The sequence below is a fragment of the Buteo buteo genome, chromosome 5 (genome assembly GCF_964188355.1).
Source record: "Buteo buteo chromosome 5, bButBut1.hap1.1, whole genome shotgun sequence".
NCBI classification, from domain to species: domain Eukaryota; kingdom Metazoa; phylum Chordata; class Aves; order Accipitriformes; family Accipitridae; genus Buteo; species Buteo buteo.
The window spans coordinates 9,435,918-9,460,914 of record NC_134175.1 but is presented as its reverse complement, the minus strand read 5'-3'; the positions used below and the strand labels follow the sequence as shown (position 1 = coordinate 9,460,914).

Here is a 24,997-nt window from a genome sequence, read left to right as displayed (position 1 = left end):
GACTGCGGTGAGGCTGGGGAGAGGGCAGGCACTGGGGAGCACCAAGGGCAGCTGAAGGGTCCCTGCAGCCCCGGTGGGGGGCTCTGCAGACTTGGTGTCCCCAGGTCTGGATTTGGCCGTCAGGGAGCCGTGTGAGTCCTTTCCATCACAATGTCTCCAGCCTAAAGGACAGCAAGATGACACGGACCCGTCCATCAGTGGAGAGGAGCCCATGCCTTGCACAGCCACACCTCGGCAATTCGTTTGGCTAAAGCCTTGCGAGACCTAATCTGTTCAACCCACAGACCATCAAAGAACAGCTTCTTGCATCCCTGACCAGTGTCCCCAAACCCAGAAACTGGAAGAACAGGTAACAGCCCTGCACCCAGACCAGGACGTCCCACTTTCCACAAAGCTACCATCCTAGTCTCAGGGACAGGCTGAATATCTCATGCCACCAGTAACGCAATATCGTGACAGTCTAAAAATCACACAGGAGATTTTTCTAACTCAAAATACACCTCTTCTGCTTGCGGTAAGCAAAACCTGTGTAGTGCAGACTCGGAGAAATGGGAGCCCTTTCCAGAGGGTTTTGTGCCAGTGTCCTCACACCAGTCCTGATTCCCTCTTCTCTTTTCTCACATTTGTTGGGTATAGCAAAATAGACATGAATGCTTTTTCAGCTTTAGCTGATGAGGTTTCTGACTTCTGCTGCATTTTTCGGGAGTCAAAGCTTACGCCAGGCAAGCCCCTAACGCCATCCCAGGTCCTTATCCCAGAGCATCTCAGCGCTTCCACCCCCAACCTGTAAGCCGCATGTCTGCTCGGTTATCTCCTGCCTGTTTGGGATTTTGCAGATTTCTTACCCAAAATCAGGACTCCTTGGTGTCGCTCGCAGCTGCTTTCCATGCCACCCACAGTGACTCAGGTGGACCTGGCACTGGAGATCTGTGCTTGTAGCAGAGCCTGTGAGTCCATCAACAGTACAAAGCCTGCAGACACCCTGCCCTTCCCACTGACTCTTGCATCCCAGCAGTCCTGGCAAAGATTTGAGTTTTATCCTCTCTGGAGTATTCACTAGGAAAATGTGGATGTTTTGTAAATGTGCTTACTTATTTGGGTTATCTGAAGGGGCTTTGGATGGCAGTTTTTCAGACTGTCAGGTGTGTTTTCCCTGATTTCTCTGACGACATTTTTTGCTCTCACACCAGTTGGCCACCCTAAACCATGTCTAGCTGTTTGTATCCCAGTGACATTTTTAAAGCAAGTTAATTTCTTTTAAAGGCAATTACTTTGCTTTCTTAAAAATAGCTTTCTAAAATGGAATATTTTCATGGACAAAAATACCAATACTAAAAATGTTTGAGGGGACAGGCTGAATATCTCATGCCACCGGTAATGAAATATCACTTAAAAACTGTAAGGGAGGTATGTAACACAAAGGGTATTTTACCCAAGGAAAGATCCGGTGACCTGTGCGCGCCCTTGATGCTGGGATGGAGCTGGTCTATCTAGCTGCAGTCAGTGCTGTTGCCACTCACTTACATGGTTAAGGCATTTTAAATATGAGAAACTGGAGACAGAGCAGAAGATACCACAGGCACAATCATGACACCAGGGTTGGAGGAAAAAAAATATGAGAGAGAGGAACCCGCAGAGTCCAATCTGCTTGTGCCCATGAGGAGTGTGAGGCACCCAGTTGCACTCAGCGTACTTTCATGGCAGAAAAATATGGGCTCTTAAATCTAGCAAGGAAAGCCTAACATGAAAAAATGGCTGGAAGTTGAATCCAGGCAAATTTGTATTAGGGAAAAGAGGGGTCCAATTTTTTAAGGCTGAGGCCAATGGGCCATTGGAACAAATTATTGAAGGCAGGGATTGGTCTGCCTTTGCCGATGTCTTCAGATAAATGTTGAATACCTTTCTGGATGGCGTCCTTAGGGCAAACACAGTTTATTAGGCTTTATTGGTGTGGCTGAACCTGACCCATAAAGGAGTTACGTCCTTTATGTGGTTATTTATGACCTTAAGTACCGCACATCTACTCAGGCAGGACATGGGGTTATTTTTTTTCTTTTTGAAGGAAATAGACTGTGTGATCCCGCCGCTCACTTTTGAACTACCAGGGCTGAAGGGGTTAATCGTTTCTCTGTGACAGAGGAATAATTTTGAGTGTTGGTCATGCAAACACACTGGGGTTAGGAGAATGAACTATCAAAAACTGTCAGGGTATGAATAGAGTTATCATATGAATGGATTTGCCCCTGGAGATAAAGGCAGCACTGAAGGCTGCCAGTGAGGCGAGCAGGGACGTACGAAACACAGGACCCGACCGAAACAAAGAGCGGAGGTGTCAGGATATCTTGATGAAACCAGCATTCTCCGGAGTCTTGCCCGCCAGGACCCACACGTGCTGACCCCAGCGGGATGTGTGGGACGAGCCGCTCTCCCTCCCTCCCTGGCTGAGCATCTTATGGGGCTGGGGTTCGTTGTTTGGTGTTTTTTTTTTCTTTTGGGTAAAATATTTTTCTAATAATTTCTCAGCAATCGAAAAAATAGGGAATTCCTTCATCCCTGTAGTAATTCATTGGGTTTTCAGTTGTACTTAATTTTGGATTCATCAGATCTATTTCCACCGTCACCAAAATGGGTGCCCATTTATTTTCACTGTAAATAAACCCCTCATGATTTCAGGAAACGAGAATTCAAGGAGAATGAAAAAAAGCTCACGGAGTAGGTGCATTTTGTGTGCTGTTGTGTTATTTTTCTGCAAATTTTGTGGTTTCATTATCCAGAAGTTTTATAAGCTATTAATACAAGAAGGATGGAAATGAAGATGAGACCAGAAACATATCCCTGTGAGCCTGCCTAAAATCATGCAAGTATTTGCTTTATATCAGCATTTTGGGATCAATCAAAAAATTACACACCCCTTTTTTTTTTTTTTTTTTTTTTTTGGCAAACATAGCCAAAATCAGCTCCCTGTTTTAAACTAATGCTTCTCTGTCCCCCCATCACGAAAAGCCTGTATACCTAAAACATCTTATTTCCAATTCTCACAGAGGATCACGGCATCCTCACAGCCTTTTTACAACTGCAAAAGCTATTTCCTCTCCCTTTCAGAGCTTTGCTTCTCCCGCAGCCCTGACTTCGGCATTGCTGCAGAAGGGGTAGAAAAGTAGCGTTGAATAAACATGCAGATAAGTTTTTTACCTCTTTTTCTGTTCGAGCAGAGGGGTAATTAATGAGATTACAATTGAGAGATTAGCAGGGGAGATTGCCACACAAGCTTCCTCTGGCCCCCATTTCGGCAGCACAGCAAGCTGCTGGGTTTTCCCAAGGACCCTGGTGCTCTCCCGCACCCCATCCTTGTTGCGAGGATGAACAAAACATCTCCATCACCGACCCCGTGGGGCAGAGAAAAGGCGAGCATCCCTGTGTCACCAGCTCTGCATCCTCACCAGTACGCTCCCTGTACATTGCCCTATCCCCATCACCTGCTGTTTGCCTCGGCCGTCCTACGTGCCCTGAAATGCTGGGGGACATGTCCCTGGGTCCCCCTTCCCTGCTGCACCATGTTCCCCACCGAGGTACCAGCCAAGCTCACCCGCGGGCCATGAGGTCTGTGCTGTGATGGGGAGGAAGGTTGCCCACCTCATGGATGGAGGGCAGAGCTGAGCTGGAGGCATCACCTGGGAGGGAGCAGACCCCAGCAACAGCATTTGAAGTGCCATTTTCCAGCAGAAAATAAAATTTTGTCACTCCCTGCCCAAGCCCCAAATGTGGTAATTTCTGCTTGTCTGATTTTCTTTCAATACAACAAAGATATTTCATATTTTATTATTGCACTTCAATTTGCAGTGTCATATAAAATATCCGCTTTAATATTTTTGCCTATGTAACTTGGTGTGTAATAGTGTAAATATTTTAGTCTATCACACTATCTTCATATTATTGAAAATAACTTTTCTACCTCCCTGCTCTAAAGCAATTTAACAATTTCAGACAAAATTTTTTCAGTGCTCCAAATGAAAATTTTCCACATCCTGCAAATTTTCACCTACCTAGAAAAAAAAATCTGAGTTTTCGCTTTCAATGCATTTTGCAATGGCTGTTGTGCTGAAATGTGGGGATTTCCCAAGGAATGGCGATTCCCTTTTTCTCCCTTTTCCAGGGCACCCACTGCATGCAAGACTGAAAGGAATAAAAAATATAAGCTCAAAACTTCTTGGAACAAATCTTTCAGAAAAGACAAATGCACTGGGAGCTCTTGGAAGGGGAAGAAAATCAGACTAAAGCCATTTCTTCAGGTTAATATACGTCTTTATATACCAATTGCCTCCCAATACGCACAGACAGAGTGCAGCGCACACTGGCCTTAAATTTGCTTTGCAGCTGTAATTTTCTACCCTGCAGCTCTCGAGCATTGGGTTTTCTGGGTAGCATGGCCAGAGATGCACGGCAAGAAGCAGACCACGGCCGTGGCAGCAGGCAGAGGTCACGGTCAGCAGCAGCGGGGCACCTTTGTGCACCACGGCTACACCCTCACACCGTGCCCGCAAGTGCCACATGCTGTAGAAATGGGGTAGCAAAGCCCAGCACACACCGGAGTGCAGGAGACGCCAGGGCAATGATGCACTTTGCAGCATCTCTCCACATTTCTAGTCCCGTCCCCATGCCAGGGCGCTCAATGACCGGCACTGCAACCGCCCCGGCATGGATGCGGCCACCAGCCCATCCCCGCGCCCGGAGATGCTGGGAGCTGGCAGGAGCCTGCAGCCACATCCCCGGCTCCACTGTCTGTATCGTGGGGCCCGGCTGACACTGAGCTGCCCCTCGCCACTGCAGAGCGGTGTCCCAGCACCCACGGAGGCACGAGCATCCTTGGGGGTGGTCAACAGAGCACCGCCAGCTTTCTGCAGGGCCCCGCGCTTTGTCCTGATGCCGCCCAGCACCTTCTGCCCAGTCTAACCCAGATCCAGCCCGCTTGGTCTTCCCCAGAGCCTGGCTCATCCCCAGCCCCACTCATCCCCCTGATCAAGGCTGTTATTGAGACTAGCTTTCCTTTCCAAAAAGTCTTGCGGGAAACCCAGGTCTTTCCAGCTGGGGACAAGCAGACAGCAGCCCAGGGCCTGGCTGTCCATATAGACGCCATAAAACCTACCCCAGCAGCCAGCAATCTCCTCCACAGAGGAAAGCAAAGAGGCCCCAGCCTCGCTTGTCCGTGCCCAGCGTTAGCTGAGTCCGGGCAGGGCTACTTGGCTTTGCAGGGCTGCAGCGCTGAGACCCCAGGGCAGCGCGGGCAGCATCCTGCACTGCGCTCTGCCCAGGGCTCGGGGTACAGGGCAGCTGCCGCACCACGGAGTGGAGGGCGAGCAAGGGCTGGGGGTGTCGGGGGGCTGGGTTCTCATCCTGCACCCACACAGCCCGTCCCCAGCAGTGAAAGCCCGGTGCATCCCCCCACAAGGGCAGGAAAGCCAGCGGGGAAAGGAGCAGGAGGAGTACGAGGAAGCAGACAGCTACCATAAAACGGGGTTAGGGCCAGCAAATAGCCAGAAATGGGTAACAGAGGTGAGGAAGACAGACTGGGTTGGAGGCGAGGTGCGGGTGGGTGTTGGAAGATGGCAGCAGGTGCAAGGATCCAGCCCGGCAGGATGCCGCAAAGTGCACGAAGCATCGCGGCGCCAGCCCGTGGGCCTCAGCAAGCCAGAAGGATGGCAGGGATGCAGGGGCAGGAGAAGGGAGGGATGCCACTGCCGCCACCGGGTAGGGACACCAGCCCCGGGACTCGCTGCAGAGGGCTGCACCGTGCTGGCCGCGGCTCTCAGGCGTAGCAGAAGGGGGGAAGGAGGATGCTGCTGGTGCCAAGGACACGCTCGGGAGCGGGAACAGCAGATCTCCGGGTGATGAAGATCAGCAGACCTGGGAAGCAGCCATGCTGCCGCTGCCAGCGCGGAAGGAGGCAGGCGAGCGGGTGGGTGGCAGGCAGTGGGAGCAGCGCTGCCGAAGCTGAGGGGGGCCCGAGATGCCGGAGCAGGGTTGCACTGCTGACAAGGGCCGGGGATGAGTGCAGCCAGCAGCCGGGTAGACTGGCTGGGCAGAGGGAGCGGGCCTGACGTGGCTGACGCCGAGATGTTGGGAGAGGGTCCCTGGCTGCATCCCTGCTTTCTACTTCAGAAGTTTCCAGCCCATTCCTTCGTGACAAGTTTCCCACCCGAGTGCCCTTCCAGCTCCCCGCATCCTCCGCGCACCTTCCCGTGCCCACCTGCTTGCTCCCTTGCAGCCCACGCCACCCGGCCAGCACACACGGCCCCGCACTGCCACCAGCTCTGGTGATGGGGATCGCCATGGCTGAGCTGGTGTCTGTGTCCCTGTCCCCTCTGCAGCCACCCCTCCACTCTGCAGCAGAGCCCTTGCAGGGGAGGCCAGTCAGAGCCGACAGGCATTGCTGCAGAAACCGAGTCCTCCTGCCCGGCTCAGAAGTTTAGCCTCCAGTGCAAAAGCTCCAGGATCAGGAAACTCAGGCAGGCAGGAACCCGGAGCTGCGCTCCCCTGGGAGGAGGGAGAAGCTAAGCCCGACAGAGCGAGCAAGCCCATGTGGACACATCCAGACAGCCACAGCGATCCCAGAGGTCCCCCCCAACGCTGCCCCGTCACGCCAGGGCCACCCCGGTTCCTACCTTCGCTGGTGGTGGCAGAGAGGCAGGCAGCCAAAGCGATGACGATGGAGAGCGAGGACGTCAGATCCCCCTGTGCCCATGCCATGATCCGGCAGGGCCACCGGGCACGGGACAGGGCCACCTCGGTTGTCCCAGCACCTCTGCGAGCGAGCGCCCAGAGCTACGGCACACGCCGGCTAATGCAAAGGCACTTTGCGCACATTGCTCGCATCCACACGGGCGAGCGGCTCGGCAGGGAGGGAGCAGCCTGCCTGTCACCGCTCGCAAGCCAATGGGGTGGGTGGGCTCTGCAGCAAGCCCCCCTTCCCGCACCACGCGCGCACGCCGTACCCAGCCCGAGCATCCATCCGGACGGTGGGCTCCCGCTCCCCACTGCCATCCATCCCTCCTCCCTGGCGATGCTCGAGCAGCCCCCACCGCTTCTCGCGCTCCCCCAACCCTCTTCGCTTTTCTCGTCCAGCTGCTGCAAGAGCCAAACTTGCAGCCCGAGCCGTGGCCCGGCGGGGAGCTCTGCGCTCAGGTGGGGTCAGGTGTGAAGGGGATGGGGCTGCCCTTCAGTCCCGGTGTGCACAGAGAGCAAAACCCCTTGCGCATGGTCCCTTTGCATGTCTGGGGCAGGGGAAGGCAGGCAGAACCTCCCCCCCTTGATGTTTTCCATGCCACATTGTCCTGGGATAGATACTCTCTGCTTGCCCTTGAGCTGGGTCAGCGGGAGCAGGGGACAACACGGCCAGGGCTGACAACACCCAGCCTGTTTACAGCCACATCGGCTGCCCGAGAGAGGGCCAAGCCCTTCAAAAGCGGAGTTTGGGAGGACGCTGCAGTTTTCCCACGGTGGGCAAGGCTGGGCGCTGGGCAAGGGTGCACTGCAACCGGGGTCTGGGCTGCCTCGGGAGCACAGAGCAGCCTCCCCACAGCCCTACTGAGGACGCCTCTGCGTCCCTCTTGCTTGGAGCCACCAGAATTGCCGAGCCGGGTGAGTACCTTGCTCAGCATTAAACACTCGGCATCTGTCAACAGACCCCCTACAGTGGCCACAACTGTTTCCCCATCTAAATGCTGAACGATCACTAATACCTGCCCATGGTAACCACAGATGCTGACTCCCACCTATGCCACGTGCGGTAGGGTTATTTGCTCTTCCATGTGCTCATGACCAGGGAACTGATGTACGATTGCAGCCCTCCCCTGCCCCCAGCAACTCACCCCAGGAAAAGGCACGGGAGGGAGGATGGGCATCTCCCTCTGTTGACTGTCAGGCCATCCCTTGGATAAAGCTCAACCCAACTTGCTCAGTGGGCTTGGGGGGGGGGGAGAGTGTTGCACACCCTCCATCTTACCCTTGATCCCAGCATGTTCCCTGGAGATGCTGGACCCCATGCTGGGGCACCCCACAGCGCTGCCAGCAGCTTCCTACCTGCTGGGGTGAGACGGGCTCCCTGCCCGTCCCACAGCACGTGGTGGCAATAATTCCCCATTCAGAATGGATAAGGATTGTACCCGCAGGGACATGTCTGCACCACTCATCATTAGGATCTGCGAACGGACCAGGGCGTCAGGTGCCTCCAGGTTTTTTTGCTCTGCCTGCCTGGGAAGCCATCCGTCTGGAGACAGTGCTGGAGAGATCCTGTCATCAGCGGTATCACAGGATAGGTTTGCAGAGCAGCTCCGGCAGGGACACAGCCATGGCTTGGGGAGGACTCCAGCAGTTCCCAAGGCAGCTGGCAGAGGCTGAGCGGTGCCGTCTGGCAGGGGCTGCAGCTAAGAAGTGGTCTTTGTGGTGCACCTTGGAGCAAAGGGGTCAGGGCTGGTGGTTTCCCAAATAGCACCAAGCCACCAGGAAGCCCCAGAGCAGTGCTGATGCCATGGTGGTTGCACCCCTGCAGGTGGTGGGAGAGCTGATTTTCCGCCAGCTATCACATTGCTACTCCAACCCAGCAATCTCCTGAAAGGGCTTGTCACAGCTCAGTGCTGGATCCCTCAACTCTTTGTCACGCAGTGACCAAGCAGAGTCAGGCTTGCCAGAGGGACGCCATCCATGCTGCCATCATCTCAGCCCCAAGCTCTGGAAATGAACCTCTGGGGAAGCAGAAGCCAGCTTTGGCCTTGCAGTACTGAGTGAAGTCTGCTCCCAGTGTGATGCTCTAACACAGGGGGTTAACCCTGCAGACCTCCAACAGAACCCAGGCACCCACACAGGATCTCCAGTCCCCTGGTACCATCCCAGCCCCACATGTCCCAGGAATGTGGGTCTTCCAGGTCTTGCAAGGGTGTTCAGGGCTACCAGATATTGCACCTCCCCACAGCTTTTGGCTTTGCTGTGACCCAGGAGCCTAGAAAAGCTGCGGTGGTTGGGCGCTGTTACAGAATGTAAAGCAGCTTTGCAGGAGCCAGGACACAGTGACTCCAAAATAGCGTGCCCCAAATCCCTCCCAGGGAATGGGAGGCCTCTCAGATACACTGTCAGCTTTGGGGAGAGAGGATGACATGTACTGGGGTGCCTGCACGCAGTGGTGGGTGCAGCAGGGTGCTGAGCCTCAGTGGAGGACTGTGCAGGCTCAGTGTGAATGGCATACCGTAATGCAGTGCGTGCACGCTGGGCACTGAAGGGCTGTGGGAGTAGGGGCAGGCATCCTGGTTTCACTGGACACTTGGTTTTGTGGTCAGGATGTGCCTCGTGTGCATAATTAGTGTATGTGCCTGCAGGCTGGGCACTGTCGGGAGTGTGTGAGCTGGTACAGGATGGAAACACTTGAGAAAGAGCCTGGGATGCTGCTGTCTGGAAATGCGGACCCTTTCCCTACCAGGATCCACATGCAGCCGCAGCCGCAGTCACAAGGCATCCCGGAAACCCCAAACAGCCCAGGAACCAGACACATGGAGAGCATCAGACCAGGATCCCTGGCGGTTCTCCCCATCTGCATCCCTCCCCAGGCTCCCAGTCACCTCTCCCTGGCCTGAGCAGGATGGGGCACAACGCCTGCCTGCCAGCTGCCTCCCCTATCTCACTGCGTGCTGCTGCCTCCGCTCCTCGGTGAGTCTCTTGCCGTCACCACGTCCCTCAGACGTGGTCCTGCACCTGGCTGTCACGGAGATGGGGAGGATATTTATAGATGCTGCGGAGAGAGGAAAGCACAGCTCAGACAGCGAGGATCAGCAAAGGAGGGGAGCCAAGCCTGGCTATACCCTCTTTTAGCATGACCCAGGTCATTGTGCATTTACCAGGGAGACCACAGCCTCCTCGCTAACTCAGCAGCTCAGACCTGAGTGGCTGTTGCCCCTTTCGCCCAGCTTTGCACCCAAGGATTGCCCATCACGGGCCTGCCAGAGCAAATCTGTGCCTTGGCTAGCAGGGAGGACAGCCCTGCCTGCCTCCCGTGTCCCTGCTCCTCCTGGGTCAGGAAAGCAACATCCAGGCAATTCTGCTTTCCTGTAGCATTTGCAGGGCCAGGTGCCTCCAGGTCAGGGCTGGTGCAGGCAGCATGGGTGGCAGTCATTAAGGGAATGACACCATCTCCAGGACCCATGTCAACCCGTGTCAGGCCACCAGCAGACCAAGGTCCCCCCTTCAACCCTGCAGGGAAGGGAACACTCAGGGCAGGGAGCAGAGCCATGTTGCAGGTCTCTGTAACCCCCTGATGCCTGTCCATCTGTCTGTCCCCTCCTGTACATCCCTTTGCCAGGAGGAGGAGCGCTGAGAAATGATGGGGAGTAGGTGTCCTCTCCCAAGCCCAATGTGCATCCCTGTCCCACTCACACGGTGTCTGCGGGAGGAGGAGGAGGAGGAGAATGAGCTGAGTGGGTCCCCAAGCACAGGCAATGCCGCACGGAGGTCCAGGATCCTCCTGGCAAAGCCGTGCCCCCCTGCAGGGTGGGGGGACAGGAGTCCTGGGGGGAGGCTTTCCCCACACAAATGGCCACGCACAATGCCCCCTCCATCTCTTGCACAGACAACAGCCCTGAATCCAAAGACCTTTTAAAACTGGGATTAAACAAGTCAGGCTTCTTGTCCTGAGCCCTCTACCCTGGCCTCTCCAGCAAAGCTCTGGGAGCAGCAGGATAGGAGCGGAATGCTGTACCCATACAGGTTGTACATCCCCGTTCCGCACTTTCATGTGCAGAAATGCATGTGGCATCCCCCAGAAAAACTTGCCTTTGGTGCCCCAGCCTGAGCTGTTAGCAGTAATTTCCAGCAAACTTCAGTGTACCCCATGTAACGATGCATGTGGACAGCCCTTTAAACTGGCATCTAATACAATAAACATGCCGACAAGTCATCTATATCGTTATAAGAATTCGTCTGGAGCAATACCTGTGCTACATCAGTATCACCAAACTCCTCGTGCTGTATCAGGGCTGGGACAGGTTGCTCAGCAGCAAGGTCAAGCATCACAGGGACCATGTCTCACCCCCTTCCTGCCTCCTGGGCAGCCTGCACAGGGCTCTTTTCCCTCTCCAGCACCCTGAGGGCTTTTGTTTTCCTAATGTGTCAGGCCGCTATTTCAGCAAAGTGCCTGCCCTGAGGAGCAGGCCAGGTGGTGCCTTCCCTGTTTGCCCCAGGGACTCACCAGCATCCCCATCACCGCCTGGCCTCTTCCCCAGCAGAGCAGCCCTCGAGCCAGCATCTTTCACGAGATGCCACGGCCGAACGTCTTGCCTAGCCCTTCACCGTGGGCAGGTGGAGGATGCTGCTTCCCTCCTCGTTACCATAGGTGGGTGCCTGGTTTCTTCCATTAATGCCAGCGGAGAGGGTCAGCTCTTGGCATCAGTCGTGACGAGGTGGAACTGTGGGAGGACCTTGGACAGCTGAGCAATCAGCACCCGATTAATTCAGGTCAAGGCTGGGGAGGCCTGGCATGCCTTTCTTCCTTGTCATTATCAGAAATGATGTGTATTAATATCCTTTATATTAAAAAAAAAAATCTTATCATAATTTTTCCTCGTTGAAGGAGATGGTTTGGAATTGGAATTGAGACAAACACAAGCCAGGAGCAGTGGCTGCAGAAGGGGAGAGTTTAAGAAAGGCCTTTTGGTAATATCCATCGTTCCCTTATCAGTGAGGATATTAAACGTATTGAAATGCTAAGCAGCTCTTTAATGGCTGTCTCTGATTTTCATTAAACAAGCAGGGGATGAGCAGGAGGGAAGGGGATGCAGCACTGTTCTCTCTCTAAGAAATTCTGATTGCTGGATATTAACGGCATTAATGTTCTTTTATCCAAGAGCGCCAGGGTTGTGCTTGCCTTCTTGCCTATTTTCTGTCTTGCTGAAGTGGAACTAAGTCTCTGCTCCCCAAGGTGGGTGCACAGTTGCTGTGAAGCTGTTAGGGACCAGGGTTGTATAGAGATACAAAGCAAGAGTCTCCCCGGGGCTATTTTTTTGGTACAAGTATCTCCAAGCACCACCATGTCCATGCTGCCCAAAAGGACATAGAAGCTCATGCCTTGACGGGGCAGTCTGGCCTTGAGAAGAAGAGGGGATGAGGAGTCAGAAGAAGTCTAGCCCAAGCAAAATCACCACAATAGCCCCAGGCCCAGGCTGGAAGCATTACCTGCAAACCTGGAAATAGCGCAGCCCTTATCCTGAGGGATGGTGAGGGATGGGCTGCCCCTTTGAAATAGATATGGCAGTAAGTCCTGGCGATCCACAGGCATCTCCAGGCATGGAGAAAAATGTTTCTGTGCCCTGTCTGAAGGGAGGACTGAGCAACATCTCTGCCCCCCTCTGCATCCAGTGCTGTAATGACCTGAGGGACCACCCCTCAGCTTCCCAAATGGGGACATCGCCATGGGGAGCATTGGAGGAAAGACATCATAGCATGTAGTGCCTCAGCATGAGCACAAAAGCAGGGCTGAGTCCACAGCAGAGCAGCAGAGGCTTTGGGGTGCTCTGCAGAGGGTCTCAAGCCTGATTGCAGTGCTGGCATGGCCAGCTGAGTGCTTGTAGGAGCTCCAGCCCACACTCGCAGTTCTGACACCCAGGCAAGGCTGTGAGAGCCTCTGGATTTCTCTGCAGACAGCCCAAGCAATGATGCTTTGCTGGCTGAAGAAGCAGAGATGCAACACACAGTCAAGTCCAAGCACTTCAAAGACACATCAGGAAACAAACCCCATGAATCAGGCACTAAAATGGCACAAGAGCCACAAATATACCTCACCATTCTTAATATCTCTCCTTTGCCTTCCAGTTTCTAACCTTGGCATGCACACGGCTCCATTCTGCACAGTCACAGAGGCCAAAGGCTTTGCTGTTATAACCATATGCCTCCAGGACCTGGGGCTTGAAAGCATCCGAAAATAACACAAGGCTGCCCATGGTATCCTGAGAGTCAGCAACAATGGAGGAAGGCAATCGACCAGCCAGCTGAAGTCCCCTCTCTCCATCCAGTGTAGATGTATTTGGAAAAGAAAGGGACAGAGGGACAGCCCTGGTGCTCTCTTGGGAAAGGCTGTTACAAACAAACAGAAATTAGCTGGAGCTAATAAAACAGGGGCCACCACTAGCCCAGGCAGCACTGTGTGTATTTAATCCCAGTCTCCAGAGCACAGCAGCTCTGATATTGCCGAAGGGAATGGCTTTGTGGGCTAAGCAGGTGGTTTGAAATGTTTAGACTTTGGGAAAACATAGGGTCCCTGCAGGGGTTGCAGCTGAGCCTGCAACCCAGTTCACTACCCTCCGCCACCCGGGACCCCGGCATCATCCTGCTCTGGGGCATCCCTTGCATTTCTTGAACCCAGCTTGTGCTTCTTTCCTCCCAGTTTATTCCACACCTTTTTCTTCTCTCCCCTCTGTCCTTGCTCTTTCCTTTCTTGTGCACGGGTTGTTCTCTCCTGTCTCCAGGGCTTTATCCCGCATGGACAGAACTGCTTCGTGTCTGCCAGATGGCAGTGGCATCTCAGTCCACATCCCCTGCCACCCACCGCCTCCTCTGTTTGCACAGCTGGTCACTGCTTTGCTCCCTGATACCAGCTTCGTCTTTATCCTGCCTGCACCATCAGGCTTCTCCAGTAGCAATGAGTCGAGTGCTGTCCAAGGCACCCAAAAACCACGTTAGTTGTGCTATGGGATACAAATCCTCCATAAGATCAGAGGGGGCACTTCCATGGTTGTTTCTTCTTGGGGTTCCCAGACCAAAAGTCAAGCCTTTCTCTGGACAGCGGCAATGAGATGGAAAGCAAAGCAGAACAGCCCACACCAGCCACCTCCAGAGTCCTGCAGCCTGCCTTGGAAGTACATTACAGCAAGTGTCCCCAGCCTCTGCCATCCCAAGCAAAAGATTTCTGCTTGGCCCCAAACCACTGGTGCTAACGGCATAGCCACAAGATGGGCAGAAAATACCTTCAGACCCATCTCAGGCATCCTTTGCGCTGCCAACAAAATGCACCAATAGCTGCCTAAACTTCTGGCTTTGTTTCAAGCACATTGTTTCTGCTGGCAGTGGAAATCTCAAAGAGACTTAATTATAGAGCTGGGCAGACACAGGTGTAATCCTTTTGAAAGCTTACAATGAGACACTTTCCAAAATTAATTTTGACACTGCAAAAATAACCAAACAAAGCTCCATTTAAAATGGGGTGAGTGATTGGGGAACAATAGCAAAGTAAATGGGAACACCCACAGCCACTTCAGAGCTCAGCCAGGATTGTCCCTTTGCAGAGAGGGACACTGGTCAGGCATACGCTGCGAACGTATTGGCTCCCTGCCGGCGGTACCTGGGTCCCATTTGCCTGGGCTGTACTTTCACAGAGCTGGGCTCTGCCTTTATCATTTATCACCTTAGGAAATTTGGGAGCAGGCGACCACCATGCAAAGGTGGGGCTGGCAACGGCAAAGGATGGTCCTAAGCCAAGATCTTCTCCTCCAGTTTCAGTTGCACATCCCAGGATCCCCAGCTGCAGTTTCAGGTTTAATATTTGCTTTTTCTGATAATGAAGTCCAGCTATATCAGGGACCATGCCACCAGCTGGGACTATTTAGTATCCAGCATAGGTCCCTGTGTATGCAGTTTGGAGCCTGCCTCCTGCCCAGGAGCCGTGTTCCTTCGTGTGGGATGTTGGATGTAGGACTATTCAGGAAGAAGTGGAGCTACCCATCCAGCCCTGGCTATTACACAAAGTTATAAATAACTTGGTTACCTTGGGTAACCTTGTAGAATTGCAGCCTAATTTCTTCAAACATCCAACTCTCCACCTTATTTCACTGAGATTTAACTCCCTGTGGGGTGTGAGGGGTCAGTGAAAAGCCCTTCGTTAGTTCAAGGGTCAGCAGAACATGAACAAACAAATCGAAATTTTGTAAAGAGCATGTATTTAATTAATACTGTCTCAGGAACTAATTAACAGATTCACTTGGAAATTGTCAGGAATATAATCTATGTTTCAAGGGTAGGTGGCAAAGGGTCAGGGAGGACATGTTATGTATTTCACACAGAGAGAAGGACTCAGATCTGGGAATCAGATGTAGACAAAACCCAGCCTTTGGCTGGGACCTGAGGCATCGCTGCAGGAAGGACCACGCAGGACCACGCTGTTGCTGCAGCTGGAGGCAGAGGAGAAGGCAAATCTCTCTTCCAGACCCTCGCTTGCTCAGGGTCAGCAGGAGGCTGTTTGCTGCTCCCAAAGGTCAGTGCGAGCAAGTCCAAGCTGCACAGAGTAGCAAAGAGCTGTTGAACGCAGTCACTGTGCTTTAAAGAAGCCAAGGCTGGCAGCACGCAGCATCACTGGGTGGCTCTGGCTGCCAACCCACAGCCTCTTTACAGCTAAACCAGCCACGATGCTGCCATGTCATCTCACAGCTCCAGGTTTAGATCTCAGCTTTGCCCCTGGATAGTCTTCAAGGGCTTGCTCAAAATGTGTTGCGCTCCTGCCTGCTCATCTGAAGACAGTGGCATCAGCAGGAGAGTCAGGAGCAAGAGGTCACGTTGCCAGATTCTGGCACCACTTTTCTCCATGCCATGTTTTCAAAGATGGGATTTACCTAGCCCCCAGCATGGGTGAAGTTTATTTATCCTGTGGTTTGGGGAATTTGGGCTAAATTGAAGTCAAGCGGCTTCAGAAGGGAGCTTCATCAAACTCCAGATATTACAGGGCCTGAGACAAGTGCCCAGGAATTGGCAGGACAGCCATGCAACGGTCATCTTCCTCCCACTCCAACTGACAGCAAGCTGTCTCTAATTTTTAAATATATACAGTTTTTGCCATTCTGTCTTTGGAAAGTCTCTCCATAAGGTAAAGTAAAAAGAGCCCCAAGCGAAGCTGATTTAATCACTCCAGCTTCCCCATGGGTTGTTCTCCTCTCCAGTACCCCATCCTGAGGACGTTGCAGCAAAGCTCCTCGCCCATTGCTAGCAGCCCCCGCATGGGCCCTGTTGTGTTGTCTGAGGTCCCATGGGGCACCAGGCACTGGCAAGAGACCATCCAAGGCTTTGGTCTGCCTGCAAGGCAAGACACTGTCTCCTGCCTGGGCATCTCAGCCCACCAAGGCACCACCCCTAGGACCATATCTTCTTTCCAAGCTATCTTTAGAAATACTTCTCAAGAAGCTAGTCATTCTCCTTTGTAACGGTGTGGCTGGGGTCCCAAAGTTCCCTAAGAGAGTATTTAGGCAATAGGCTCCCTTTGAAGGCAGCTCTGCTGCCAGTTGCACTTGTCCTGACTGTGCCATGCCCTGAGGGTCTCTCATCCCAATCTAGCCACTGAAAGTTTTGTGGTAGACTCCATTCCCCTTGTTTGTCTCGTCTGGCCATGCAGGAGGACATCCCCTAACATCTTCTACTACTTTGGTCCTCCGGTTGCAGCACTCGGGTCTTGGGACACTTGACTGGGTGATGATGTTAGCAGAAATAGGTTCTTATCTGATCAGTAGTACACTCAGGTGATGTCCACATGTAGCAGAGAGAAGTCCCTTCACCACTGTCAGAGGAAACTTCTTTTGTAGAGATACTTTCTGGCTTGCTCTTAAATACATGTATTCAAAGTAAAGCAAGTTGCCTTGGCCTGGAGATTTAGAGTCTGTTTCCCTTCTGCTGCAGCACTGTCCTTCACTCCTTTGAAAAAATCATCTGAGCTAATAACATGGTCACCTTCTTCTTTATCCTTCCCGTGCATCTGCTGGTGCTTGCAGACTCCTGCATTTGCTGCCTCTCCCCAATATGCAGGGTGCTTTGCTTTCACTGCTTATCACAGTACATGCAGCATCCAGGTGCTGTGCTGGCTTCATTCCTTCTTTCAGATCTGCTCTCATCTCTGCCACGGGTCACTCTAGTGGTGTCAAGTGTTTTCAACCGTGTCTATGAAGGCTATGCGCTACTCACCCTTCAAAGTTGTCACTCTGGACAGGGTGACTTCTGCTGCCTGGCAAATTCTAATTGCAATGCCTGGAGTTAGCTCTGCAACCAGACCTCTCTCGCTGCCTCTGTCTCTCTCTCAGTTGCCTGTTCTCCAGCCACAGATCAGTCACTAGCTCTTCTGAGATTTCTCTTTCTTTCAGTCCTCTCTGATTAAACCATGCCTTTTATATGTTCCATTTTTTCCCATGGTGTTCCCGTGTGCCTCAGATTTCTCAGCCGCACTTCTGTAATTAGCTTTCTTGGCCTCAGTCAACTGAAAGCTACCAGAGAAATCAAATGCTTCAAAACCAGCCAGTGTCAAAAATAAGGCTACTGCCTTGACACCTTCCTTTTTACTGCAACCTATTGCTTATAGTGGCTGTGAGAAAAGCTGCTTGAAGCTCTTCGACCATGCTGGAGGAGTCCAGCTCCAGAGGAGTTCTAGCATCCTCCCATGGACTAGTCTGCACCCGAGCAGCTGGACGAGCAGGGCAAGAGGAGAAACACTCCAGTTATATAGCAGCACAAGCAACCAGCAAACTCACCTGTGGTATGGGACAGAAGCACCACAACTCCCTCTTCCCAGGAGGATTAAAACCCTACCTTTTGCCTCTCCAGATCATGCCCCAACCTTTGGCAGGAGATGTTTCTCCCATGGTGTGTCGCTGGGCACCTCTTGGTCGGTGCTTGCATGTACAGATGTGGGTCCTGAATACAGAGCCTCTTGCAGCAGATCAGTCTTCTGCAGGGCTTGGAGAGACAGATTTTGCCCCAGTGAGGTCCCTGAGAGGTCAGGCATGGAGATCAAACTCAGAAGATGTCTCTGGAGTTAGTATCATACCTGAGAGGTGCGCTCCAAGCTTAGAAAGAGTGGAAATTTTGGCTCCTCAGCTTTTCCCAAGCTCCAGAAGACTCCATTCTGTCTCAGCATTATATCAGGTGCCTTGGACTGGGAAGGTGGATTGCACCAACTAGGCTGCTTTTGTGGTGCCAAAATCCCACTAAAGATGGCTTCAAATTGAAGTGTAATAGGCTCTAATGAGCCAAGTAAAAATTATATCTCCCTGCTTATTTGGGAAGCTCAGTATTTCACAGCAGAGCATCCATAACATGACCAAGGCTGAGGATTTCCAGACCATTTTTCTCTTCTATCCAGAAGAAAATGCTACTGCTCCAGAAGCTATTAAAGAAAGCAACTGAAGATCTAAGTGCACCGAAGAGGAGGGAACAGGACAGAGAGCACAGGACTGCCTTTGCACAGCAGATCAAGTCCTGGGTCCTGTTCTCTCCTTTGCTTGCAGGTTTATAAACCAATTCTTGCCTTGCCTTAAAGCCCAGGCAGGCAGATGTCCTGGCCAGGCTACCATCTCTCAAATTCTTCCACATGCTTATTAAATGAAATGCCCTTGTCCTGCCCTTTGGGGGGCTGGAAAATCATCTTATATGTTCCCAAACACTTTGCAAGTACTTTACATGCAGCAGAAGACACGAGCTGAGGATAACCCATGTCCAGGGGTGGCAGATGTACAGCCTGGCACAGGGGGAATTGTACCAGGGTCTCCCACACAGGGGACTACCATGCTTGAGGAGACAGGTCCTAAACCTAAGCAGGAACACTTCCCCTGTCTAAATAATATAGTGAATGTGGAAAAGATGTACACATCATCAAGGAAAAGGCTCAGAAATCAATGGGTAAAGTCAAGGACTGAGCCAGGAACAATCTGCATGGGCCTGAGGGATCCACTGATCACAATTCCTTTCCTCCAGCTGAGCTGATGTCAGCACCCCCCCGTTATCATCCTGGGCCAGAATGAAGGCACTGCAGTGGGTGTTACTGTGTGTGGGAACACCAACAGAAAGCAAACAGCTTTAGACTGAAGTCAGAATTCTGATTTGGAATTGGTATGAGTATCCCTGTAGCCCTGAGATTATCTTCAGCCTGTCCCACTTTGGCACAAATCCGTTGACCTTCCCACAAAGGCATTCCCTGCTCCAACAGCCGGAGGGGAGCAAGGACAGGGGCTGCTGGGGCTCTTTGGAGTCACCCCCCCTCCCAGCATTTCTGAGGCCCTGGGGAAAGCAGAGCAGCACCCCCACAGCTCAGAGCAACGTGTTTCCAGAAACCCAAGGTCCCTGGTGACTGGAGGAGGTGGTGTTGGGATGAGAAAGCAACACACCAGGCAGGCTGGCCTCGCTGAAGGTTTACTTGGAGTCCACCAAGTCGTGCCGTGGGTGCTGAGCTCAGCTCACAGTAACCCCACGGACTCCGCAAGGTGGGGGGTCGGCACCGAAGTGGGATGTGGACAAGTGTTTCAAGCACCGCAGTGAGATGTTGTGGCTCCTCTGCACCCCCTTCCCCTGAAACGAGCTGTCAGACCTCCACTGGAGAGACTTGTCAAAGGCAGCGGGCTCCGGCGGCAGGTCGGGGCAGCAAAGGCCCCCCCAGGGATAGCCTAATGGACAGACAGACATTGGTGTGGATGTGGGGGGCAGACCTCCTGGGGTGTGTGCCAGGGCTGCAAACCTGCCCTTGCCGGGCCCATGGCTTGGGAACGCCTGCCCAGGGCTGTCAGCAGCCCATCAAGACATAGCACAGGTTGGGGGTGATGCCGGCAGCCCTGTCCGGACATACCTGCACTTACTGAAAGACAAGCTCCATCTGGTCCCACAGAGGAGATGGGGTGCCTGCGCCCCAGGGTTGCTCCCAACCCTACCCACGGTGCGATGCCACCTCCACCTGCTTGCCCGCTCGCTGTCCTTCACCTCCTCACACACAGATGCTGAAGGTCCAGCTAAGCATCAACTCACTGATGGGTTTGCCCTGGGGTGCTGCTGGCTGCCCACCCTGGGGCAGCCCAGGAGCTGGGAAGTCTTCGTGGGATGCTCCCTCGAAGATGACAGGGCTCCAGCTCAAGTTAGGAGGTTATCCCTTGTGGTCTTCGCTGCTCCAGCCAGCAATGAAGAAGATAATTACAAGCGATAATTTATTCATTACTGGTTAACCCGTTTAGTCTGTCTAAGCCTGCTTCTAATTAGAAAACAAGGAACAGGCCGCCTCTCCTAGGTGGTCTCTTTCCCTAAAGAGGCTTTTCCATTAGCGATGCCCACTGCTAAGCAGAAAGGGAGCCGGCAGGACCACTGCCCTCCCGCAGCCCGGTGATGCAGTGCTGATGAGCTGAGTCGGGCTGATTGAGGGAAGCCACCAGCAGGACTGAGCACTGCATCGGAGGGGTGCACGGGAGGTACCGCGTTTCACTGCAGAGGGATGTGCATCTGCTTTGGGATTTGCAAATGGGAGAGGCTGAGACAGGCCCATCCCGTCACCGACACGGTCGGCAGCTGGCGCAATGCGAGGTGGGTCCTGCGGCCCCGTGTCAGAGCATTGCTGGCATCGCTGCATCTGGCTGCTGCCATCAGAGCAGAGCCCCGCATCCCATCCAAAACAGCACCTCCCTCCCTCTCCAGGAACGAGGAGCCACCCGGGGAGCGGTGTTGCCCAGGGGCAATGCCAAGACTCCCTTCTCCTCCTCACCCCTCGTCCTCCCGTCCATAGGCCAGCACTGCAGGGAGAGACGGCTTGATGCGGCGGAGCGGCAAGGGGCAGGGTATGAGGGCAAGCTGCCCGTGGGCAGGCAGCCCACAGCTTTGCGTGAGGCCACTGCAGTGCAGCCTGGCCCAGAGCAAGCTGCACACAGCTGCTCCACGACTGCTGGGCCTCCCGCTGGGCACCAATCTTCATCTCTTTGAAATATGCATTAAAATACATGAGCCACACTCTCTGGCCAGGGCTCCCAGCACTGGATAATTGCTTCTTAAGTGCTTTCTAAATGCAAACTGCATGTCATTCTTACCACCACTGCCACCTCCTCTGCACCCAGCCTTTGATCTTCTACATGTCATGACAATATTGCAATTACCCCGTCAGTGTCGGGACGTGGAGGTGCTCCTGGCTGGAAAGCACACAGATGCGCTGGACTGCAGCGTCCTGCCCTCCTGATTGATACATATGAAGGGCTGGCAAGAGTCCTCGTGGCCGTGGGCTGGACAAGCCCCAGTGTAGTGGAGGATCTGGAAGAGCACTTGGGAGTCACCAGAGAGGAGCGCCGGTGCAGATCGCCTTGGTTAAAGAGATGACATGCAGCAGGCTGTGGCTGGCAAGCAAATGAAATGCATCCCCTTGCATCGCTCGCTGCGTGAAACTTTCTGGGTGTGTGCTCTCCTTCCCCCTGGCAAGGCATCTGCAAAGTCCATAGCCTTTAAAAACACAACCCCAGCTCCCTGCTTGTGTATTCTTTTCCCTGTGGCCCCTGAGCCTTAAATGATGCTGAAGCCCAAAAATCACTCACTTCACCCCAAAACCAACTTCTTTCTGACTGTGATTTTTGGGAAATGCTGGGGGGGGAGAAAGAAAAAAAAAAAGGGGGGGAAGAAAAAAAAAAAGCCAGTATTATTCTGGATTGGTCCCAGGTGATGATTTAAAAGCACTGTTTTCAGACCTGGCAGAAAAGCTGAACTCTGATCCACCTGCCTCATCCTGGGGAGACACAGCTTTGAAGGCAGCAGCCAGTAAGGCTTCCCCACAGCTTGCCCCAAGCTCTCTGTGAGCATTGCTCCTCGGTGCTGACGGGCTGCTGGCAGGGACTTGTCCCTGCAACTGTCCGCAGCCACCCAGCCCCGCTGCCTGCACCCCACCGTTTGCAGCAAGGTGAGACAACAAGGCAGTGTTGTTTAGCAGAGCGTGGCTAGGAAAACCTTAGGGGATGTCATGGGGATGCAGCGAGGAGGAGCAGCCCTCAGGTCTTTTCTGTCCCCACCTGCTCCATCTGGCCCAAACGGGGACAGCGAGGCTGGGACACAGGCGGTCCCCAGCAGGGGACACCAATTGGGATGGAAATGCTGTGCAAAGCACCTCCCCGTGGCAGCGGAGACTTTTGGAGTGTCACGCCAGCAGCCCCAGGAAAAAAAAAAAAAAACAACAAAAAAACCCAAAATGATCCTAATGAAGCTCTGTGGGAGCAGTGCACATCACACGTGTACCACGGCACTGTCCACAGCATTACCATTCGCTGCTGCTGTCACTGTCACCATGCGGGTTCAGGGGTACAGGGCTGTAGACTGGATCCTCCAGCAGCCTGATACTGGCTTCTAGTATGCCCAAAGTGCCCAGCATTCTGCCCCAGGGAGAGGGTGCAGACACCTGGTGGTTCCCCTCTCCTCAGGGACAGGACAGAACGACTCCCCCATCCCACTGTGAAAGCCCCAGAAGCCACATTGCTTTCTGACGCTGGGGAAAGGTGACAGAAGGGACATGCAAAAAGATGGTATTAACACTTCTCTCCTTCCCCATTTCCTCTGGGTGGCTAAGTCCCTTCTGATGACTCCTAAATCCTACAGGGATCCTCCAGTCCTCATGGCTGTGTCCACCATGTCTTGGGCACGCAGTCATTTTGAAAGGCATTTGATGCCCCACACTGTCGCCACATTTGCCACATTTGATGCCCCACAGCAGTCGCCAGAGGGAATCCAGGCATTTCATACCTCGCAAATTCATCTGCAATGGGTCAGAGCCCTGTGGCCATCACCGTGGCCTTTGTGCTCACGAGCAGCCACAGCAGCAGCCTGCTTGGTGCGACACTAGAGGGAAACACCACACTAGCAAGCTGCTGGGGATCACTGCCATTTTGGGGAGCAGAGCAGATCAGAGATACTGTCTTGCTTGATGCTGGCAGAAGGTGGAGGGAGACGGAGGCAGATGCAGGCAGCTTCAGCAGAAATGAGCTGGTACTTTGCCCTCTGCTTCCTGCTGCCCTCAATCCCACGGACAGATCACTTGAACGCTGCCAGAAAGCACTTTCTTGCATCCATTTGCAAGAAGGACCCTTTCAGTTCCCCAGGTGCTTCTTGCTTTGTCGAGGGTGACTGGTGGATACATCTTCCCTGTCCCATTCATTATTATCTCCATCTTACCGTGTTCTCTCTCATTCATCCCCTCTCAAACTAAATAGCTCCTTTCTTCTCTCTTCTCATGTGGAAATCGTTCTCCACCCATTATCATTTTCATGATTTCACTTTCTGCTGTATCCTCTGTGAAGAGACACCAGGACACAGCAGTTCTCCGTGCATTTCTGGGCACGTGGATCATCTTACTTCATGCTGGCGTGTCTTGTCTTAATGCATGTGGAAAAACTCATTTCTTCCCTCTTAGTGGTGATACCATCCCCCGGTGAGAGCTCATTGCTGCAGTTCCCAGGCCCTGTGTTGATGCAGAGGCATTGGAAACACATTGTGGAGGTCTTGTTCCCAGCTTCAGATGATCCTCTTCTTAGCTGTTGCATTGCCCTCTTTAATTTCCTTCTTTTCATCCTCTCTTGCCAGTATAAGAAGATGCACCATGTGTCTCTCCATGGTTCCCCACCAATATGCTCCTGGATATCAAGGCTCGGTGCAGCAGCTCAGAGGTATTTCCACCTGCGGATCGTGCATGGTGCGGTCCCGTCTCAGAGAACTGCCAGCATCATGCTAATAGCACTTTCTTCAGGCCAGGCTTATGCTGCCTGGATCAGCCTCTCCGTTACACTCAACGGAGCAGCGTTGGGACCTGTCTCCACTGCACGGCAGCATCTCTCCCATCTGTGATACAGCAGGCAGCCTTCCCCAGCTGCAGCCAACCTGACCACTTGCAGAGTCAGCTGCTTGCAGAGCTGAACAAACACTCAGGCTAGCACACTCCTGATAAGGCTCTTTTTTATTCTGCAAAACAATGTCACACTTCTTATCTGACACAAATCCACAGTGTTGCTCCAGTAGTTCTCCAAAGCAGTAATTTAACCATGGACACGTTAGTGTGAACTTGGGTAATTATATCCAGAGCTGCCTCCAGCTCTGCGAGGTCTGTAGGTGTTACAGGTGCTCTGTCTCAGCAGCGTTAGTGGGATTAGATACAACATCCTCCCGTGAGATGGTAGCTCAGTCCTGAAAAATAAATCAGCCTCTTCTCTAGGCTGACATGTCACCTTTTTCACACGACCCCCAGAGCATGATGCAATGCTTTACACCACATTTCCCCTGTGACTAACCAAAGCATTAGCAATTGCAGCTGGTCTTTGGCCTCTTCTAGTTCGTGGCCAAATTATTATTGAGTGTGGTCTCCAGATTATGACCACGTGGCACACCAAGCCTGACCAGCACCACCAGCAGAGCCTGGAAATGGTAGGGCTCAGGCGGGCTCCCCCTGCCACTTCCCTACTTCCCAGCAAAACTGAAGAATGAAAGCACAGGATTAACCCTTCCCACTCTGTCCCTTTCCTGTAGAGCCAAGTCAGGTAACGAAAGGGCCACTGCAAGCTGATCAAAGCAGAGAGAAAGTGCCAGAGATGCTGCTCTGCCCAAATGCTTGCTGGGCTCGGGGAGCCTTTCCGAAGGGCAGACCTTACAGTGGGCACTGTTATGGCACTTCACAGGTGATTCACGAGCCTAACGGCGGAAACAAGCGAGATGGTGGCTGTGCCGTTTGTGTCTACCAGTCCTAAGCCTACAAGCTTCATGGGCAAGTACCTGGGCTGGGCACCATGGAGAAGGTGAACAGATTCACACCATGGTCCTTGGGGTGAGCGTAAGGGGCAGTGACATCTGCAGTAGCGTTGCCCCACTTGGCCACTCTGCTCAGGGCTATGGACAAGGGAGCAGCATGGGGCCACGCTGGCTCTACCAGGAAAGGATGACCACGGTCCCACATTCAACATTTGCAGACTGATCCCAGGAACCTTTGCAAATCCTGACACATCCCATAGCCACCGTCTGGTGGCAGACCTTGCTGCTGGAGAGCAAACCCGCTCATCCCCCAGGCTGTGGTAGAGAAATGGGAATTTCCCAGGGCTGAGGACAAAAGGATGGATGAGGACCCCGAACACCAGCATTGTGCATAGGGCTGGGGCAAATTTCAGGTCTGATCTCTGCATGTCTAATGGAAAGCGATGCCTCCCCGCACAGGCTGTTCCACTGCAGTAGGGAC

General features: G+C 53.2%; 1 protein-coding gene across 1 annotated transcript in view; it reads right to left on the bottom strand.

The window, feature by feature from the left end:
• EPHA8 (EPH receptor A8) overlaps positions 1 to 6,780 on the bottom strand; it is a 50,655-nt gene extending 43,875 nt beyond the window's left edge. The window contains exon 1 of the mRNA XM_075027666.1: positions 6,660 to 6,780. Coding sequence (XP_074883767.1) covers positions 6,660 to 6,744 — 85 coding nt within the window. The 5' untranslated portion in view covers positions 6,745 to 6,780. The remainder of the gene's footprint in view (positions 1 to 6,659) is intronic.
• Positions 6,781 to 24,997: the final 18,217 nt, after the last annotated feature.